Raw genomic sequence first — 21,559 nt, forward strand, 5'->3', positions numbered from 1 at the left:
ATCAACTTCTCCTTGCCCTGTCCCAGCCAATGACAAATCTGCTTAAGACTCTTCAGAGATCCACTGAGAGATCTACTTAGAAGCCATAGAAAATAATGGAATAAAAGAAAACACAAGAGGTAAGAACACAGATGAGTAAATGTGATCCTGAAAAATGATCCTTTCTCTCATCATCTCCATTTAATGCTGTTTGAAGATTTCTTGAAGCTCCCATTTGTTCTTTGTTGGCAGTATTTGATCTGATAAGCACTTCCTAGAGATTCTAGAATACTTCATACACAACTTGGATTCAACTGGGAATGGAAATAAACAGGAAGACAGTTAATCTGGCCATTCATTGATGGTAGCCAGAAATAGTTTTGCTATCAGAGGTCACTTAAAAGTACACTCTTATCTAATAGATTGAGTTATTATGATAGCCATGATAATTTGTTAGAAATATTAACTTGGAGAAGTTTTTTTGATCACTGACAAAAAAAAAAAATTGGTAGGGAGTCTTCCAACCACATTGAAATGCCTACCCCAGTTATCTCTTTGGTGCTATTTTAAATCTAGCCCAAGAAAAATACTAAGAAATCACTGGTAGGAGCTTTAATTTCTAGTGTTGAAGAAATAGATTTGTTTTCAAGAGAACATCAGATTGCCTCATCTCTTTCAATTATTATCAAATTCAGTCCACATTTAAATATTTCAAATATATTAAAGGAGATCTTTTATGTTTCTATGATGTCATCAGAATGGAATGTCAGCGTCCTGATAGGTACCTATGGAACTCTTTAATAATTCTGTCTGCTTGGCCATTCTGGGGTAGAATAGAGTCCTAGGCTGGGAGAAAGGGGTGGAAATTCTACCTCTATGAAACAGATCCCTCTGGCAGTGGCTATGGCAAGTCGCCAGAAAAGTAAGTCCCTTACCCACCCAGACCTATTGCCTAAGACATAATGTATTACTGGTTCTTTGGAAGTAAATCACTCTTGAATTTTCTTCCTTTTTTCCAGTAACCTTGCCTTGAAACAAAGTTTTTCTTTCCTTTTTTTTTTTTTTTTTTTTTTGTACTAAGAAATGAACTCAGGGCCTTGTATATAGTGGGCAGGATATCTACTACCTGAGCCACATTCCCAGCCCTTCATTATTATTTGAATAAGGTCTCATGTACATATTTGAATAGGGTCCAGTCTGGACCTTAATTGGCCTCTCTGTACTTCCTATGGAACTAGGATAACAGATATTCATTCCTGTGACCAGCTGTGGATTGAGATAGGGGCCTCAAATTTATGGATTTGAACCTAGATCCTATTGTTCTGAACTTTCCAGGTGGCTAAGATTGCAGGTATGAGTCAACAGCATATGGTAAGGTTTTCTTTCTTTGCTCTGTTCCATAGCTCAAACAGTCTGATATATTAAAGTTTTTATAAAATTATTTCTGTTTTATTATTGAGTAGTTACACAAAGTTCTATAAGCTATTAAGTTTTCATATATTATATGATCATTTTTCTGAATATATATACCCTTTGTGTGTGTGTATATGTGTGTGTGTGTGTGTGTGTGTGTGTGTGTGTGTGTGTGTTTATGCTAGTACTGGGATTCAAGGCACACTCCCTTAGCATCATTACTCAAGGCTGGCACTCTACCACTTAAGCCACACGTCCACTTCTGGCTTTTTGGTGGTTAATTATAGATAAGTCTCATGGACTTTCCTGCCCAGACTGGCTTTGAGCCATGATCCTCAGATCTCAGCTTCCTGAGTAGATAGAATTATAGTCATTAGCCACTGCACTAGGCTCAGACATGCCCCTTAAAAAATCATTTTCATAAAGTCTTTTGTAACATGTTTTAATTAAGTATTTTGGAATATGGTCTTACTATGTATCCTCAGTCTCCCAAGTGGAGAACATTATAGGCAAGCACAACCAGCCTAATACCTTTTTCTTAACCTGACAGAAAATGTAAAGTTTTCATTGTTCTTACAAGAGTCCTATCACTTATTCCTTGTACTATTATATAACCATAATAATGTAAATTCATAAAGAGTCAACTAGTTTAGACCAGGGCACTACTGTATAATATAAAATACTAATCTCATGAAATGCTGTATACTCAACCTTCAACTCAAGGTTTGCTTGTCTCCAGGAGGAAATTCTTGCTCCAGGAAACTGTCTTCCTGATAAGAGCTTTTGGCTCAAATTAAGGGTCATGTCCTTTAGCAACTTAGTCCCTCCTGGCAGCCGTGGTCAGATTCTTCATGAAATGAGTTGTTTCTAAGTCAGGTCCTCTAATCTTCAGATCCAAAAGAAATAAACTCTAGTCAAACCATGTTTTTGGAGAGAACACAGATAACATTTTACTTTGTAAAACAAATCATGTGGTTCCCTTTGTTTTTCTACACAAAGTTTATGGGAGGAAATATATAGAACAACTTGTACTTTAAAATGTCAATAGAACATCTTTTTCTCTTACTGCCAGTATTACCACAAATTTCAGCTCCATGAATATTCTAGTGTCATTGTTTCTTAACTTGTATGTGTGTGTGTGTGAGGAGAGATGGGGGGAGGGGAGAGGGTAGGGGGATTTCCTGGGGCTTGAATTCAGGGCCTGGGCACTGTCCCTGAGCTTTTGTGCTTAAGGCTAGCACTCTACTGGTTGAGCTACAGCTCCATTTCCAGCTTTTTGCTGGTTAATTGAAAATGAGAATCTGATCCATCTTTCATCCTACCGCTAAGAGTAAAGGAATCCAGGTGGTTCATCTATCTCACAGAGCAGCTAGCCCAGATTCTTTCCCATAGCAGAGGCTCAGTAAATGTTGAAGTACTTTGGAGAAGTCTCTTGAAAATCTCTTCCTTATTTTTACCTCTTATGCTCACTTCTCCTTTCAGTAAATTCCCCTCTTGGTCCTTGGTGTTTTGTGTGTGTGCTGGCTCACCCAGTATTACAGTCTGTGGCATTTGATCCCTCATTGATCCTTAAGAAACAATTTCTTTGTCAGACACTGGTAGCTCTGCCTGAATTCCTAGCCACTTAGGAGGCTGAGATCTGAGGAATGTGGTTCAAAGTCAGCTTAGGCAGGAAAGTCCGTGAGAATCTTATCTTCAGTTAACCACTAGAAAACTGGAAGTGGAGCTATAGCTGAAACTGGTAGAGATCTAGCCTTGAGCAGAAAAACTCAAGAATAGCACCCAGGCTGAGTTCAAGCCTCATGACCAGAAAATAATAATAATAATAGTAATAAAAATAATAATAATTTCTCAATATCATGCCCCATAGTCATTTTTATTTAACAACTTTCTCCCATCTTATCTTAAATGAATTAGAAATTTATTAGGCATCCACTGTATACATGGCACTGTGGTAACTGCAATAAGACTTGCTGTGTAGAGTTGTAGCCTTTTGAATATTTTAATGTTCAAATTTGCTGTTTCTGATGGCTTTTTGAAACTTGACTTGTTTTACCACTATGGATGAAATGCATTTGGAGTAAATCTTGGAGCTCAGGTCTATCAAGTAATTTTAAAACAAGTAGAAAATGGGCTGGGATGTAGCTCAGTGACAAAGCACTTGCCTAGCAAGTGTAATGTCCTAGATTCGATCCTCAGTACCAAAAAAGAAAAGACAAGGGCTGGGAAGGTGGCTCAGTGGTAGAGCACTTACCTTACATGCAGGAGGCCCTGAGTTCGATTCCTCAGCACCACATAAGCAAAAAGAAAAAAAGCTGGAAGTGGTGCTCTGGCTCAAGTGGTAGAGCGCTAGCCTTGAGCTGAAGAGCTGAGGGACAGCGCGCAGGCCCAGGGTTCAGGCCCCACGTTGGGACCCCCCCCTGCAAAAAAAAAAAAAGACAAAAAAAATACAGTTAAAGCAAACAAAAAAATAAGTAGAAGATAAAACTGGAACATTCCCTTGGTTTCCCATCAACAACTGGAATCTTTTTTTTTTTTTTGGTCTGGTCATGGGGCCTGAACTCTGGGCCTGGGCGCTGTCCCTCAGCTCTTCAGCTCAAGGCTAGCGTTCTACCACTTGAGCCACAGCGCCACTTCTGGCTTTTTTCTTTTTGCTTATGTGGTGCTGAGGAATGGAATCCAGGGCCTCAGGCATGCAAGGTAAGCACTCTACCACTCAGCCACCTTCCCAGCCCAACAACTAGATTCTTTAAGAACTAGTTCCTAAGTTAATGAAAGAAAATACTGGTTAAAAATAATCATAAACCAGCTGGGTGCTGAGACTCTTATCTTCAATAAACTACTGAAAGAAACCAGAAGTGGCACTGTGGCTCAAGTGGTAGAGCATTCACCTTGACAAAAGAAACTCAGAGACAATGTCCAGGCCTAGAGTTCAAGCCCCAGGACTGGCAAAAAGAAAAGAAGGAAGGAAGGAAGGAAGGAAGCAAGCAAGCAAGCAAGAAAGAAAGAAAGGAAGGAAGGAAGGAAGGAAGGAAAGAAGGAAGGAAGGAAGGAAGGAAGGAAAGAAGGAAGGAAGGAAGGAAATTATCATAAATTTAGCCAGGCACCAGTGGCTCATCCTGTAATCCTGGCCACTTGGAAGGCTGAGAATGGGGGCTATTTGGAAAGTAGCCAGGACAGAAAAATTCAAGACTCCTTCTTAACCCATGTTTTGGGCGTGTTTGTCACACATCTTTTCAGACTACATCCAAGGAAGGCTGAGCTTAGGAGGAACTTGGTGCCAGGCCAGCTGAGGCAGCAGAATATACTAGATTGCATCTCAATGAAAAGGAAGCGTACAATGGTTTATGCCTATGAGCCCAGCACCAATGGGAAGCTTGACTTTTCAGGCAGATTGCAAATTAGGCACATCTGGGTGGAAAGTGAGACCCTATCCTAAAAATATCTAGTGGAAAATTAAACAAGACTGGAAGTGTGGCTCAGCAGTATCCACGAGGTACTAGGTGCAAACCTCTAGTATTGCCAAAAGAAATTTTTTTTACAACTTTACTTTCATTGTTTCTCTCCCTCCAATTACCCCAAGAGGACTTGTTCTACTGAGCATCCAAGATGATTTAATTTTGTGGTAAGAAATTAAGAATTAGAGGAAGCCAATGAGGAAACCTCAAGAAAGAGGAAGTGTATCTAGGCTGAAGGGAAGGCTGTTGAGTCTTACTTCCTTTCTGTTCTTGACTCTCCTGGTGCCTGGCCAGTTCTGTACCTACCTTTCCCCACACTTGATCAAGGAGCATGGTGGAGAGGAGCAGAGGGAATAAAATCCACATAAGATTTATAAAAATCTGGTACTGGTGGCTCATGCCTATAATCCTAACTATTCATAAGACTGAGACCTGAGGGTCAACAATTCAAAGCCATCCCAGGCAGGAAAGTACCTGAGACATTTATGTTACTTTATTGAGTTAGTAAGCAAGCAAGCAAGCAGACAAGTAGAAAAGCAGGGGCACACTCTAAGCAGTGTGGGAGACACACCCCATAAGATTCTCCAATTAACTACTGGGGAGAAAAAGTAAAGCTGGAAGTGGAGATGTGGCTCAAGCGGCAGGTCACTACCCTGGAGCAAAAAAAAAAAGTTCAAGGACAGTTCCCAAGCCCTGAGTTCAAGCTGCTGGACCAGCATGAAAAGAGAAAATCATAAAGATCCTGAGATACAGGAAAGCACCATGCTTGTGATGTTTGCAAGTTCCATTTCCCTGTCCACGTTCCTGGATGAGAATGTGTATGTGGACAAGGTGTAGGTAAGAATTGGCTACTTTCCAAATTAAGAAGCCAGAGTTTCACTTCTGAAAAATAACATGTACATACAGCACAAGTCTATGCAGAACTTGCTTTCATTTTTTACTAGAAATAGATCAAAGCAAAATAGTCAACAATCCAGCTCTTATTCACCAGTATTTTCTCCTTTGACAAAGAGAAACTAAGTTCAGCCTGGCATGGTGCCTCATGCTTATAATCCTAGCTACTCACTGGGCTGTCTGTGGCAAAGCTCAAATTCAAATCTAGTTCTGCTTCTACTCAGAGCAAAACCTATGTTCAAAGTTCAGAACCTCATCTTCCTTCCCCATCTTACTTTTCACTGAAATATTGCTGTCCTTTGGAGTTCTACAGGGCTTCCAGTGTAGTTGGAATTCTTCCAGGGCTTCAGGGGAGGTTGTGTATTAAAAACCACCATGGGGCTGGGAATGTGGCATAGTGGTAGATTGCTTGCCTAGCATACATGAAGCCCTGGGTTTGATTCCTCAGTACCACATACACAGAAAAGGCCGGAAGTGGTACTGTGGCTCAAGGGGTAGAGTACCAGCTAGCGTTGAGCAAAAGAAGCTCAGGGACAGTGCCTAGGCCCTGAGTTCAAGCCCCAGCATTGGCACCAAAAAAGAAAGAGAAAGAAAGGAGGAAAGAAAGAAGAAAGAGAGTAGAGAAAGAGAAAAAAAAAAGCTTTAACTTGCCTTTTCAAAGCTAAAGGCAGCCTTTATCAGTTTGGTGGCCTAGCTGAAAGAATCCAGACATAGAATGGGTAGAGGAGAAAGGATATAAATATTTTTGTGACGTGTATGTCGATACAGACTATATTCCACCCAGCATGGTACTGGAAGGAGAGATACAGAAATTATGGGCTGGAGAGTATTATTTTGATCTGGTCAGGTAGGGATTTGAAAGGCTCATAAATAGAAGAAAAATAAAGTTGCCTGTGTAAGTCACAGAAATCACACCCCAGCCTATATTGTGACCCTCCTTTACTTGTAAACAATAGAATTAGAGTACAGAGAGATAACTTTTTTTCTCCTTCTAGTCTGACTCCTAGGTAGCCAAGCACAAGTATTAAACTGTAGAAAAGAATTGCAGGACTGAGATTAATCTGAAAAAAGATTCTGTAAAAGAAAGGAAGGAAGAGCTGGGTGCTGGTGGCTCACACCTGTAATCCTAGCTACTCAGGAGGCTGAGATCTGAGGATCATGGTTCAAAGCCAGCTCTGGCAGGAAAGTCCTTGAAACTCTTATCTCCAATAAACCACCAGAAAACCGGAAGTGGCGCTGTAGCTCAAGTGGTAGAGCACTATACTTGAGCTGAAGAGCTGAGGGACAGGGCTCAGGCCCAGAGTTCAAGCCCCACGACCGACCCAAAAAAAAAAAAAAAGGAAGGAAAGAAGGAAGGAGGGAAGGGAGGGAAGGGAGTGGGGAAGGAGGGAAAGAAGGAAGGAAGGAATATGGTTAGGTTGCTAGCCAGAAGTCAGGAGAGACCTACTTCCCTCTCACACTTCAGCCATCCCTCACTGTGTCATGGCCATAGACTGTCTTTTGGGTCCCTTTAATGTCAGGAAATTACAACTCTTCTAAGATACTGTATCACCAGTGTTTCTGGTCAATTCACAGGTAAACACCTGTGAATTTCTATACCTGCTAATAACCTGGAAATACAGGTCTTGGGTTTTTTTTTTTTCTCATTATTATTGTTCTCTGGTCCATTGAAACTGCCAGCAGAACATCTTAAAAGATAAATTCTTATCTTGCCCTTAAAACACCATGTGATTTAGCATGTCTGAAGTCACTGAAAAGCTATTCTAAGACTTTTTACCCTTTGCCTTGTGGGTAACCCCTACCTTCCACTTTCTTACACAGATACATCACAAGGGAGAGTGTGGGCTTTGCCAACTAGAGGCCCCCCCCTCCCCCCCGGGAGATTTTCCAAGACTCACAAGATGTCAAGTCATCTCTGAAAGTTTTCAAAAACCCAGAAAGTCATTTCAAAAAAGTTTAACTCAGTGTCCCCATACAGAGGAAGATCAAACTTTCCGCTCTGACATAGCAGGTCTGCCCCACACACTTGTGCTAAAGCTGCAGGAGTGCTGGAGAGTACTGGTGCCCAGACTTCAGTGAAAGCTCCCCAACCAAGGGGAAGTCCGCCTGGCTGAGGATTCAGCCGCTGTCCAGGCTTCCAGGGGATTTCCCCGGCTGATGGAATCAGCAAAGGTTTGTCTTTCCCAAAGATATCCCAGAGGGATTTATTTGCCTGTGTGGAAAAATCTCAATCTTGGATTTCTCATTTAGTCACAAATCTTTACAAATGAAGCAAAACAAACATAACAGGCCTAAGTAGTAAGAATGTATATCCTATGAGTGAGCTAATGCTTACTTCATAGTAGGCTGTTTGGCTTGAGTATAAACTGTTGAGTAAGACAATCTGCGTAAGATGCGGCTATAACCCCTCAAGCATACTGAGATTTAAGTCTGGCTTTCAACATATATTTATATGGAAAATGAAGTTGATTCCTTCCCGGAAGTTTACTTTAGTATTTTTTTTCTTTTTATTTAAATTTTATTGTAAAAGTGATACAGAGGAATTACCCTTACATAAGTCAGGTAATGAGTACATTTCTTTTTGAACAGTGTCACTCCCTCCGTTTTATCCCAGTTTTCCTCTTTCCAACCCTTACCCTCAAGCTGCACAGTTCATTTCCGACATAGTGTCTAGTGAGTATCACTGCTGAATTGGTTCACCCTTTGTCCTACCATTTCTGTGCTTCCCTTCCCCTCCCCAATCAGATAATCTCATATACAAGACAAGGGGTACAGAAATCAAAAACAGTGACAACAGGAAATAAACAAAGAAAAAATAACTGAAAATAGTACAATAAAAAACCTCTTGTTTCCATTTCTTGGAGTTTCTTTCAATAGCATCATTTTATATGATGATATATACATAGCTATTGGGACCTTGTGATCCTTGCCTAAGAACATCATCCATTGTTCTCAGTGGGTGAATGTTTAAGAGTCCTGTTTAATTAATCATGTCAAAGTATATTTGTCTTTTACTACAATGGTCTTTTCTCAAAGGCAGCAAGAGCTTAATTCTTAAACTCACCTGGGGAGCAAGAGGAAATACCAGCAATCAATCTTGCTTGGGTAATAAAGCTCCCCAAAGCATTGTAGCCATCTCTTTTCAGCATTACAACTACCCCAATATTATATATAGCCTGCCCAAGTTTGCACCTGGCATAGCATAACTCCATGTGGTAGGAAAGTTCTGCTTCTAACTTCCAACTCCCAGAAACAGAGCTGCTTTTTGTTAAGGACTGACCATGCTTCTAGGACTTTGCTAGAGCAGCTCTGCCATCAACCCTGTTTGCCAGTGAGGATTTCTTGCGTATTAAAAGGTACATATCATTCAAAATCCTATAGTGCTTTCACAGTTTTAAATACAGCCTCCTCAGGAGATGATTTTGGGAAATATCCTCACAGCCCTACAGGCTAGGGGAAAGGAAACAACTTATGGTCGAGTCTTGTCTACTTGGGAAGCAAAGGATTATAGTTATGAAAATATTTCTCCCTTTTTCCCTTTCTAAGCTTTTCAGTTCAATTCAATAGTTCATTTATTGAACTATGATGAACCAAGTCACCCATGAAGGGTAGTAATACAGAGATGGCAAACACCCGGCCTCTGCCCCACTGTTCTTTGATGAAGTCCAGACATACTCAATTTTTTCTTCTTTTTTTTTTGTCATGAGGCTTGAACTCAGGGCCTGGCACTGTCCCTAAGCTGTTTTGTTCAAGGCTAACGCTCTACCACTTTGAGCCACAGCACCACTTCTTTTTCTGGTGGTTAATTTTTTGGAGATAATTCTCAGACTTTCCTGACCAGGCTGACTTTGAACCATGATCCTCAGATCTCAGCCTCCTGAGTAGCTAGGATTTATAGGCATGAGCCACCAGTGTCTGGCACAACTCAATTTTTAAGTCAATTAATATAACTGGAGACGGCACTATGGCTCAAAGTGGTAGAGCACTAGCCTTGAGCACAAAAGTTCAAGGATAGTGCCCAGTCCCTGAGTTCAAGCCTCAGGACTGGCTCAAAAAATTATATAATTGCCGGTGCCTGTGGCTCACGATCTGAGGATCATAGTTCAAAGCCAGCCCAGACAGGAAACTCCATGAGACTCTTATCTCCAATTAACCATCAGAAAGCCAGAAGTGGCTCTGAGGCTCAGGTGGTAGAGTGCTTGCCTTGAGCTGAAGAGCTGAGGGACAGTGCCCAGGCCTAGAGTTCAAGCCCCACGACTGAACCAAAAAAAAAAAAATCATCGTATAACTGCCAATAATTTACCTACAAAAGTGGTGTAGTTCTGTGGTAGAGTGCTTACCAAAGTCCTAGGTTCAATCCCCAGTTCTATGGGGGCAGGAGAAAAAAAGCGCCATACTCTGGTCCAGGCTTAAAAAAAAAATTTCAAATTATATGTGCTGAACATATCATATAGATATAGACAGGCAGATTTGCACACCTTGTAAAATGGGAATTAGTGGTCCTTACATGAGAGAGGAGTACAGGGGAACTTGGGGCGTGACCAGTCAGTGTTGCTCAGAGGAGTGCTTGTGGAGTACGGAAGTTGAAGAAACAAGCCAATTTGTTAACAGCTTCCAATATCAATCTAAATACCAGAATTTGTTCAGAATATTGTGGGGGGAGATCAAAGGAAATCCAGACAGAAAACAAGCCAATGAGATGTTGCTCTAAATAGAAATGATATCAAGAGTTGTGAATGGATCAAGATTTACTTCCAAAGACGTGACCGGCAGGAGACCTAAATTTGGGAGCTATTGGAATACAGCAGGTTGTTGAAGCAAAGGGACTATGTAAGTTTATTCTCCTGAAGTCCAGAGAACCTTTTATTCATGACTATTCAGGCAAGCCATACAGATTACAGTGTACCAACCCTCATCAACCAGACAGAAGTACTTAAAAGGTCCAGAGTTGATCCTGGTAGTAGAAACTTGAACCAGAAGAGACAGCTCTTATCAGTACACTTGGGAATTGAAGCTGGAAAGTACCCTGTGTTGCAGAGATGTTCTTGGCATTTTCTTAGCTGTTTTAGTTTTGTATTTTTGTTTGGAGGTTAATAAAATAGAACTTTAGGGCTGGGAAGGTGGCTCGGTGGTAGAGTGCTTGCCTCCCATGCATGAGGCCCTGGGTTCAATTCCTTAGCACCACATAAACAGAAAAAGCTGGAAGTGGCACTGTGACTCATGTCACAGTGACATGAGCTCTGGGACAGTGCCCAGGCAGAGTTCAAGTCCCATGACTGACCCCTCCCCCCCAAAAAAAGCTCAGGGACAGTGCCCAGACCCTTAAGAAAAAAGCATTTTTAACAAGAAATTTATTTTTTTTAACTTGAGAAATTGGGAATTGGGGGTTCTTCTATGGAATCGTAAAATATATTTTTTTAATTTATTTTTTGCCAGTCATGAGGACTGAACTCTGCCTGGGTGCTGTCCCTCAGTTCTTCAGCTCAAGGCTAGTGCTCTACCACATGAGTCACAGCACCACTTCAGGTTTTTTCTGCATATGTGGTGCTGAGGAATGGAACCCAGGGTCTCATACATGCAAGGCAAGCACTCTACCACTGAGTTGCCTTCCCAGCCCTTAAACTCAGATTTTTTTTTTTTTAGAGAGAGCAAGAAAAGTTACTAGTAAAGCAAGTGAAAGATAGTACATGACCCAGACATGAGTGCAGGCATATCTGATAACAGATACAATGAGTGTTTTAACATGACAGGTATTTACAGTTTAAATAGTTAAGATTCACTCAAAATTCATCTTAGAATAAGTGATTCCATTGTTATGTTACCTGGTAAATTTCATCATCCTTTTTCTTGGAGGAAGAGGATGCCAGTCTTGGGGCTTGAAGTCAGGACCTGAATGCTGTCCTTGATCTTTTTTGCTCAGCTAAACTCCCATTTCAGTTATTAAAGAAACATTGAAGTACAAATCTTGGTGTGGTGCACAAACCATTTTTACATGCGTGTATCCAGGGAGGCTAACAACCATGTTTTTCATTGAATAGAAATATACCTTGGGGAAAAGCAAAAATAGACACGACTGTATTTGAAAACCCACTTGTTTTCCTAGAGCTACCTTGCCTATTAGAAATTATTCTCATTAAATTCATCCAACACTAACCTGCTATAAGCTCTTATCCCATCGGATCTCACGGGTTATGATGAATCAAAGCTGCTTAACCTCAAGATTTCCCTATTACCAATATTTCAGCCTCAATTTCAAGTTTAGAACAAAAAAAAGAAACACCACGTTGCTGTACAGAGGAAGCTACTGCCAGACATAAAGCAATTCTTGTTGTTGAAAATCGGCAGGTCCTTTAAGCTCTCCCAGCGCCTGGAGTGCGCCGTGGCTGCACCGGCCTCCGCGGGTCGGAGGGAAGGTTTGGACACAGCAGCCAGCAGCACGCAGGTGGGACAGGATGAACTGACCCGAGGCGCCAAGACGAACGACAGACGTGCTGATTACACCGTCCTCTTAGCTCACCCACACAGGCAAGTCATTACCGAGTCCCCGAGGAGCTTTTTCCGTTCTTGCTTTAATCAAGTTATTCTCCACAAGAAAGACCTAAAAACGCCTGGACGCAAATTTCACCTCCTGCATGCAAAACACAGCAGAAGCACGCCGGACGCATGCGTACTGCCAAGAGCCTCGGCCTTCAGTGCCCCGCCCCCTACAGGGGGCGGAACCTTACGACTCTCTTCTCTTGACCACCACCGCGAGGTCTGTTAACTTCGGCGAAACGAGAACGGAAGCAGCCCAGCGGGTGCCCCGGAAGCACTCTCCGCAGCAACTTCCGGGAGAGGTTTGTAAGCCTGGTGCGGGAGCTTCGGGCGGTAAGACAGTTTCAAGTAGCGGCGGACCAATATGTCCCGTGGTTCCAGCGCCGGTTTTGACCGCCACATTACCATTTTTTCGCCCGAGGGCCGGCTCTACCAAGTAGGTGAGTGAACCGGGTCTGCTTGCGGTCCTTCCGAACTGCTCAGTCATGCTTCGGCCTGGAGCAGGCAGAGGTGGCGCGAGTCCGAGCTCAGGCTGAAGCCGGGCGGGAGTGAGCAGCGAGGAGGGCCGAGGCGCGGGTGCAGGCCCGGGGGTGCCCTCACCCCCCGTGGGAAGCGGGCGTCGGGGGCTTGGAGGCGGAGACGAGAACCGGGCAGGCTTCGGGGCGAGCGCCGCCCCGCCAGGACACAATGAAGAGTTGGCGAAGGCAGGACCATAATGCCTGCCCCTGCTTCCTGCGGCCGCTTCAGAAAGCTGTGCAGCCCCCGAGTCGTCGTCGTCTCCTCGAAACTCTCCCAGTAAAATGCCGCCTTCCTGATTTCCTTTGTGGGTAATGTGGAGTTAACTTGCCCTCTTGGCAGATTTGTAGCGGCATCCCGATAGCGGTGTGCCAGACACTGCTGGGTCCAGTACAAAAGATAAAATGTCACCCCTCCCCTCCGGAGGCGCCACAGCTTAAAGGAAACCATGAATGTGGAACCAGTAGAATAAAAAAAAAAAATGATAAACGAAGAAACCAGCTACAAGTATATACAGAGTTCAGGACATCTTTGGAAGACTGATAGAATCAGTGGCTCCAGGGGCTGGGAAGGTGGCTCAGTGGTAAAGCGCTTGTCTTGCATGCCTGAGGCCCTGGGTTCGATTCCTCAGCACCACATAAGAAAAAAGAAAAAAAGCCGGAAGTGGCGCTGTGGCTCAAGTGGTAGAGTGCTAGCCTTGAGCTGAAGAGCTGAGGGACAGCGCCCAGGCCCAGAGTTCAGGCCCCACGACCTGACCAAAAAAAAAAAGAATCAGTGGCTCCAAATTCAAGAACAGTTCTTGAAAATCAAAGAATTGACCCATGTGTGAGATTCTGTCCACTTATAAATTTTAATAGTGTTAAAGGTAACTTGGGTCACACTACATGAAGTGTATAATGTGACAAGGGAAGACATCTTATTGAGTAATTCAGTACTTTCAATTCACCTCAATTGAAAATTGTAATCATAGATGATAGACAATCATTGCCTTCTCAAGGATTTTTAGGTTTTAGTGTTTTATTCGTGAGTTTTAAATAATTTCACATTTTGGACAACTGCTTTGAGTGTGTTGTGGCTTGTAATTTGTGAACAGAAAGGGCCACACTTAGACCTCTCTCTTGCCTCTATATTTTTTCTTGAGAAGTGGCTAGAAGGCACAGTCTTTAATGCTGCTTATTTGGTGAGGAATAAGACTGAATATAGTGTCATTTTAGTCAGGTTGGCAAGAAAATACATCAAAACCAGTTTAATATCTAAACAATGATTTTAATCTATTCCTGGAAGTAACACACTTTTTTGAACATTAAGAAAATGAAAGTGCAATTAGTATGAGTAAGCAGTATAGTTTTAGCCCTGGAGCCAGACCTGGATTCAGAGCCCTACTCTGCTGCATGCTAGCTGGCCTGGCCCAGTATGTAAGCTTTGCCTTAGTTTCTGTTTGTACAATTGGGCTAATAATAATTTCTTCTTACATGATGGTTTTGGAGATTAAATGATGCATTATATGTGCAGTTTTTAGTGTGTGCCTGTCACATACTTAGTGCTCAGAGAATGTTATCAGATTCCTGTTTGGTTCTTTGTTTAGTCTATTATATTAGTAGCTTTGCAGATGTGGAATATTTTTATTTTGGGGGGGTGTCTATCCATTGTTCTCATTGAAGTATAACATACTCATAATATTACAAATAGTGTTTACTAGTTTGTAAACTTTGGAATTATCTGAACAGTTTGTAAGGTGCAGGGTGTTAACTTTGACAGATGAAGAATAATATAACAAAAGTAGTGTAAGGCAAAGCTCCAGTGGTAGAGCACTGCTTAGCAGGCACAAGGCCCTGAGTACAAACCACCAAAAAGAAAAAAATTCTTATTAAAAAAACAAGGGACACTCTCTGTTCTATTCTAGCTCTCTCTGTTCGTTTCTAGCTCTCTGCTCTCTCTGCTCTTTTCTAGCTCTTTTCTCTCTCTCCTCTCTCTCTTTACTCTCTCTTTCCCAGCCACGTGGAGTGCCAACCTTGCCTGGTCCCAGCAGGTCTACCCCTTACCTGAATACCACGTGAGTGCTACTGTTCTTACCCCTCTCTCTGCTCTTTTCTAGCTCTTTCCTCTCTCTTTCCTCTCTTCCCAGCTCTCTCTCATTCCCAGGCCTTTCCCAGCCATGTAGAGTGCCACCCTTGCCTGGTCCCAGCAGGTCTAATGAATAAACCTACCCCTTACCTGAATACCACGTGCATGCTGGTGCAGTTCTTACTCGGCTACCTCTTTTTAAAAACCTAACATAAAAAAGTATTAAAAAAACAAGGGACAGTGGTGATGGAAGTAAAGATTAATGGGAAAATAATACCAGGTACCAGTGTCTTGTGCCTGTAATTCTAGCTACTCTGGAGCTAAGTTCTGATTGAGGTTCAAATCAAGCCCTGGCAAGAAAATCCATCAGACTCATTTCCAATTAACCATCCAAAAGCTGGTTATGGAGCTGTGGCTCAAGTGGTAAAGCACCAGCCTTGAGAGACAAAAACTGAAGGATAGTGTCCAGGCCCTGAGTTCAAGTTCTAGTACCAGCACCAAAAAAAAGGTGGGGGGTAAGAATATTACTCCTTGGTTTCCATAGTTGGGACTCAAATGTAGAGAACTGGGGCATAGCTCAGTGGTAAAAAGTCTTGCCTAGCATGCTTGAAGCCCGCCTGTGTTAGAGTCCAAGCACTAAAATAAATATACAAAACCTAAAGTTGATAAGTAAAAGTATAAATTTAAAGTTTCAATGCTAACCATAATTATAAACAAAATGTGTAATTATAAATGACAACATTGACAGTATTACCAAGATGTAGGAGAAAGACTTAAAAACCAACCATGTGCCGAAAATTGTAGAGCATCTCCTCTTTTTTTAGATCTTTTTATATTTTTTTATTAGCATCAGTTGTGCAAGGGGGTTTCATTTTGACATATCTGAATATACATACTTTACCTTGAACAGCCCTATCACTCTCTCTCATTCCCACTTTCCAGAACAATATCAACAAGCCTCATTGGTTCCATTTTCATAAATGTACATGAAGTATTTTAATGAATATTCACTTGCTGTCACCTTCCCTCCCATGAGAACCCCCACCCCAGAAAGGACCTATTTGACAGTACTGATTGGTTTTGTGTGCGTCGAGAGTTTGACCTCTGGTTCTGAATGCTGCTGCTCTAAGCTAGGGCTGTACCACTTGAGTCACAGCTCTACTTCCAGCTTTTTGGTGATTAATTGGAGATAAGAGTCTCATGGACTTACCTACCTGGGCAGACTTCGAACCATAATCATCTGATCTCAGCTTCCAAGTAGCTAGGATTTCAGGCATGAGCTACCAGTTCCCAGCAGTACTGGGATTGTGGTTCAAAGCCAGCCCAGGCAGGAAAGTCTATGATACACTTACCTTCAATTAACTACCCACCCCACCCCCCCAAAAAAAAACAAGCCTGGAAATACAGCTGTGCTTCAAAGGTAGAGTGTTAACCTTGAGCAAAAAAAAGCTCAAGGATAACACCTAGGCTGTGAGTTCTAGTCCCAGAACCAGCATGCACACACATTTAAAAAAAAAAATTGGGCTGGGAAGTTGGCTCAGTGGTAGAGTGCTTGCCTTGTATGCATGAGGCCCTGCGTTTGATTCCTCAGCACCACATAAGCAGAAAAGACTGGAAGTGGTGCTGTGGCTCAAGTGGTAGAGCATTCGCCTTGAGCTGAAGAGCTGAGGGACAGCGCCCAGGCCCAGAGTTCAAGCCAAGGACTGGCAAAAAAAAAAAAAAAGCTCCTATTAAAGGAAATTTATTTTATAAGCACTATCTTCCTTAACTACTAATCACTTGTGACATTCTGAGTAGATGAGGCTAGGTAGGCCTCAGAGCCAGTGTCTAGAGAAATAACTTGAAGACATTTTTTTTTTTTTTGTAGTACTGGAGTTTGAATTTAGGGCCAGGTCTCCAGCCCTGCTTTTTGCTAGTTATTTTGGAGACAGTTATTATCAAGATGGGATAGCCTTGAATCACTGTCCTCCAGATCCCAGACTCTTAAATGGCTAGCATATCAGTGTGAGCCACTTAACACCCAGCTGAAGACAAAATTTTGAAATATTCTATTACATGTCAACTGTAATAATTACTGGACTTTCAAGTAATCTATATTTTCTACATTTCTGCACCATTTTTTTTCCTGGTCCTAGGGCTTTAAATCAAGGGCCTGGGCATTGTCCCGTAGCTTTTCTGGCTCAAGGTTAGTGCTTTATCACTTGAGCCACAGCTCTACTTCTAGGGTGTGTGTGTGTGTGTGTGTGTGTGTGTGTGTGTGTGTGTGTGTGTGTGTGTGTGTGTGTGTGTGTGTGTGTGTGTGTGTGTGTGTGTGTGTGTGTGTGTGTGTGTGTGTGTGTGTGTGTGTGTGTACGTGTGTGTACGTGTGTGTGTGTGTGTGTGTGTGTACGTGTGTGTGTGTACGTGTGTGTGCACTTAATTGGAGCTAAGATTGTCATAGACATTCCTGCATGGGCTGGTTTTGAACTGCAATCCTCACACCTCAGCCTCCTGAGTAGCTTGGATTCAGGGTTTTGCTAACATTATTTTTATTGCTTTTTTCTAATTATAAAATCTGTATTACCCGGGCTGATAAGGTGGCTCAGTGGTAGAGTGCTTGCCTTGCATGCATGAGACCCTGCATCCAATTCCTCAGCACCGCATAAGCAGAAAATGCTGGAAGTGGTGCTGTGGCTCACTCAAGTGGTTGAGCACTCGCCTTGAGCTGAAGAGCTGAGGGAAAGTGCCCAGGCCCAGAGTTCAGGTCCCATGACTGACCAAAAAAAAAATCTGTGTTACCCAGGCACCAGTGGCTCATACCTGTAAGTGCTAGCTACTCTAGGGTAAGATATGAAGATCACAGTTTGAGGCCAGCTTGGGCAGGAAAGTTTATGAGACTATCTCCAGTTAACCAGCAAAAAGCTGCAAGTAGAGCTGTGGCTCAAATGTGAGAGTTCAAGCCTTGAGTGAAAAAACAACATCCAAGCCCTGAGTTCAAGCCCTGCTTACTGGCACAGAATTGTTTGTTTATGGTTTTTTTTCCAGGGAGGAGGGGGCGTGTTTATTTTGTTTTTGCAGTGCTAGGAATTAAACTCGGTCCTCCTATACTGTAGGCAAGTGCTTTACCAGTGAGCTGCATCCTTAGCCTTAACATGTTTTTGTGCTATTATTTTGACTCCAGTGTTTTAGCTGATGAGATGGATTACAGCAGCTAGAAATCCACAAGCTGAAGTTTGTTATAGAAAACTAATGAAATGTTTGTTGAATGTAGCATGAAGCTTGGAAAAGGGCATGATTCAGAAAACTCAACTTGGTATATAAAAATATAAGTGAAGGGCTGGGAATGTGGTTTAGTGGTAGAGTGCTTGCCTAGCATGCATGAACCCCTGGGATCGATTCCTCAGTGCCATATACACAGAAAAAGCCAGAAGTGGCGCTGTGGCTTAAGTGATAGAATGCTAGCCTTGAGCAAAAAGAAGCTCAGAGACAGTGCCCAGGACTGGCAAAAAGAAAAAGAAAAATCAATGAAAATAACGTAGCAGTAGTTAAACCCACATGTGGTCAAATTAGTTTCTGACCAAAGGTTAACAGAATGTTAAGTGTAGAGCTATGTAAGAGCAGCTAAAATGAAAGTGGAAAGAAAATGGAGTTGGTTTAACTGTGGTTTATTATCATGTGTATTATTCTGACTATATGTTGAGAAGCATTCCATATTAGTTTATATAGTTTAGCTTTATTTTAATTTTTTTTTTTTTTTGTCAGTCATGGGGCTTGAACTCAGGACCTGGACACTATCCCTAAGCTTTTTTGCTCAAGGCTAGCAGTCTGCCTCTTTGAGTCACAGCTCTACTTCCAATTTTCTGGTAGTTAACTGGAGATGTCTCATGGGGACTTTTCTGCCCAGGCTGGCTTTGAACAATAATCCTTAGATTTCAGCTTCCTGAGTAGCTAGGATTATAGGCATGAACCACTGATACCTTATTCTGTTTTTGTTTGTTTGTTTGTTTGTTTTTAATTAGCATATGTTAGTTATTAGGGGAACTTTCATTGTTACAGCTCCACACTTGACCTTAATTTAATGACTTTGTTTGTGTGAATCTCAATGAATTATTTCACCTTTTTAAAAAACCTATTTTGAAAAAACAAACTTCTGTTTTCTAGAATATGCTTTCAAGGCTATTAACCAGGGTGGCCTTACATCAGTAGCTGTCAGAGGGAAAGACTGTGCAGTAATTGTCACACAGAAGAAAGTACCAGTAAGTAATACTGCCCAAATACTTATTACATTATATATTGCAAGTGTTTTTCATGAAATTGCATAGAGGTATATTGTTTCTTACATATGTTAATATTAAGCATTTATGTGCAGTTTAGCTGAGTAGACTGAAGTGGCATATTAAACTTTGTGGAATGATTATAACAAAGCACAGTGGGATTTCTAAGGCTTTTATCTTCTGGGACTTTGACACAAGTTTGGTAAGCCCACAGATAACATCTAAAAACAGCCTTCTGCCATCTTTTTAAATTTTTTAAATTAACTTTTAGCTAAAATGAATGGTGGTACTATTTGTCTAGTAAGTTCTATTATGTAATTGTTTCTTTCAGACTGTAGAGAACTGTAGCCTTTTTTTAAATAAAAAATTACCTTGATTTATTTTGTTCATTAGGACAAATTATTGGATTCAAGCACAGTGACTCATTTGTTCAAGATAACTGAAAACATTGGTTGTGTAATGACTGGAATGACAGGTAATCAGCTACATGTCTACTTGGATATATAGGCCTTCCTTCAAATTATTTTAAATTTCATGTTAATTTTAAGCTCCCTTTAGTGCTGATTTTCAGGTGGTATGTGTAGCTTATCAGCATTGGGAGTGGATGTTTTGGGGGATGAGGTCTCACTGTGTAGTCCAGTCTTGGCATTCAGTCTCCTAAGTGCTGGGATTACAGATGTTCCTACCATGCCTATCTGTGAGCTATTTTGAAAACATGAGTATAATGGAATCACATCTTTATGCTCTTGTTAGGAAAACTAGACTGAGGCCTCCCTTATAGATACTGGATATGGTTAGTAGTTTAAGGGGAACTTAAGTTATTGTATCTTTTTTTTTTTTTTATCATACAGCTGATTTACAGAAGGATTACAGTTACATGGGTTTTTATTTTTTGAACTTGAAGAAATGTTCAAGCCTAAAACACAAAGACCAAGATACTCTTTCTCCTTAGACCTTGTTTTCTTTCTTTCTTTTTTGTTATTTGTTTGTTTTGGGTAGGGTTATTAGATGCTTATAGAAACTACTTTAACTGCTGATGAAAAGCTCAGCATAAAAGGGCAGTGTGGTAAGCCGGGCGCTGGTGGCTCACGCCTGTAATCCTAGCTACTCAGGAGGCTGAGATCTGAGGATCGCGGTTCAAAGCCAGCCCGGGCAGGAGAGACCGTGAGACTCCTATCTCCAATAAACCACCAGAAAACCGGAAGTGGCGCTGTAGCTCAAGTGGTAGAACGCTCGCCTTGAGCTAAAGAGCTGAGGGACAGCGCCCAGGCCCAGAGTTCAAGCCCCATGACCGACAAAAAAAAAAAAAAAAAAAAAGGGCAGTGTGGTATATAGAGCTCCGTGTTTTAAAAATTTTTTCTTGTCTTAGCATGTACTTGTTCATGATGGAGATATAAAGTTCATTATTTTCTTCTTCCAAAGAGGTAAGCCTTTTATTTTGTTTTTGTTTGGTTTTGGTTTTTGCTTTTGCTATAAGCTGACAGCAGGTCCCAGGTACAGAGGGCACGCTACGAAGCAGCTAATTGGAAATACAAGTATGGCTATGAGATTCCTGTGGACATGCTATGTAAAAGGATTGCTGATATTTCTCAAGTCTACACACAGAATGCTGAAATGAGGCCACTTGGTTGTTGTAAGTATGCTTAGAAAGTTTACAAATAATTGATGTTACAATTCTTAAAGAATATGGTTTGGAAATAATGTAGAGAAAGAAAATCATTGTAATAAATCAGATTTGATATCAGATTAGATATCAAATTAGATATCAGATTAGTATTTTAGGCATTAAGCTTGAAGTACTATTAGATTTTATTTTCCTGATTTTTAAAATATTTACTTTGGGGAGGGGAGGGTCGGTCGTGGGGCTTGAACTCTGGGCTTGGGCGCTATCCCTCAGCTCTTAAGCTTGAGCCACAGCTCCACTTCTGGTTTTCTAGTGGTTTATTGGAGATAAGAGTCTCATGGACTTTCCTGCCTGGGCTGGCTTTGAACCATGCTCCTCAGATCTCAGCCTCCTGAGTTAGGATTAAGGTGTGAGCCACCGGCGCCCAGCTAAAATATTTACTTTTATTTTATTTCCAGTCTTGGGGCCTGGAGCTGTCCCTGAGCTGCTTTGTGTTTGAGGCTTGTGCTCTACTGCTTGAGCCACATTGCCACTTCCGGCTTTTTTCTGAGTAGTTTATTGAAGATAAGAGTCTCACAGGCTTTCTTGCCCACGCTAGGTCCAAACCATGATCTTCAGATCTCAGCCTCCTGAGTAGCTAAGATTATAGATGTGAGCCACCCATGTCTGCCTTATTTTTATTGTCAATAGTTATACAAAGCAGTTTCAATTCCACAAGTCAGATTATGAGTACACTGTATATTGATCATGGTTACCCTGACTATTTTTTAGCATCTTGAGAATTTTTCTATTTAGGCTGGCTTTGAACCTGAGTCTTTCTGCTC

The 21,559-nt window shown here is 41.7% G+C and overlaps 1 protein-coding gene across 2 annotated transcripts in view; it reads left to right on the forward strand.

Moving 5' to 3' along the window:
- The first annotated feature begins 806 nt into the window (after window positions 1-806).
- The window catches only part of Psma6 (proteasome 20S subunit alpha 6), a 29,593-nt gene continuing 8,840 nt past the window's right edge, over window positions 807-21,559 (forward strand). The window contains exons 1-4 of one of the 2 annotated variants that reach the window (XM_070026665.1): window positions 807-901; window positions 18,999-19,093; window positions 19,505-19,586; window positions 20,589-20,744. In XM_070026665.1, the coding sequence (XP_069882766.1) occupies window positions 856-901; window positions 18,999-19,093; window positions 19,505-19,586; window positions 20,589-20,744 (379 nt within the window). In that variant the 5' untranslated portion in view covers window positions 807-855. Of the gene's footprint in view, window positions 902-12,539; window positions 12,719-18,998; window positions 19,094-19,504; window positions 19,587-20,588; window positions 20,745-21,559 lie in introns of those variants that run through there. The other variant, XM_070026663.1, reaches the window with a different exon arrangement.

This window comes from Dipodomys merriami, unplaced genomic scaffold (assembly GCF_024711535.1).
Source record: "Dipodomys merriami isolate MVZ:Mamm:240054 unplaced genomic scaffold, mDipMer1.0.p SCAF_1, whole genome shotgun sequence".
Lineage (NCBI taxonomy): Eukaryota > Metazoa > Chordata > Mammalia > Rodentia > Heteromyidae > Dipodomys > Dipodomys merriami.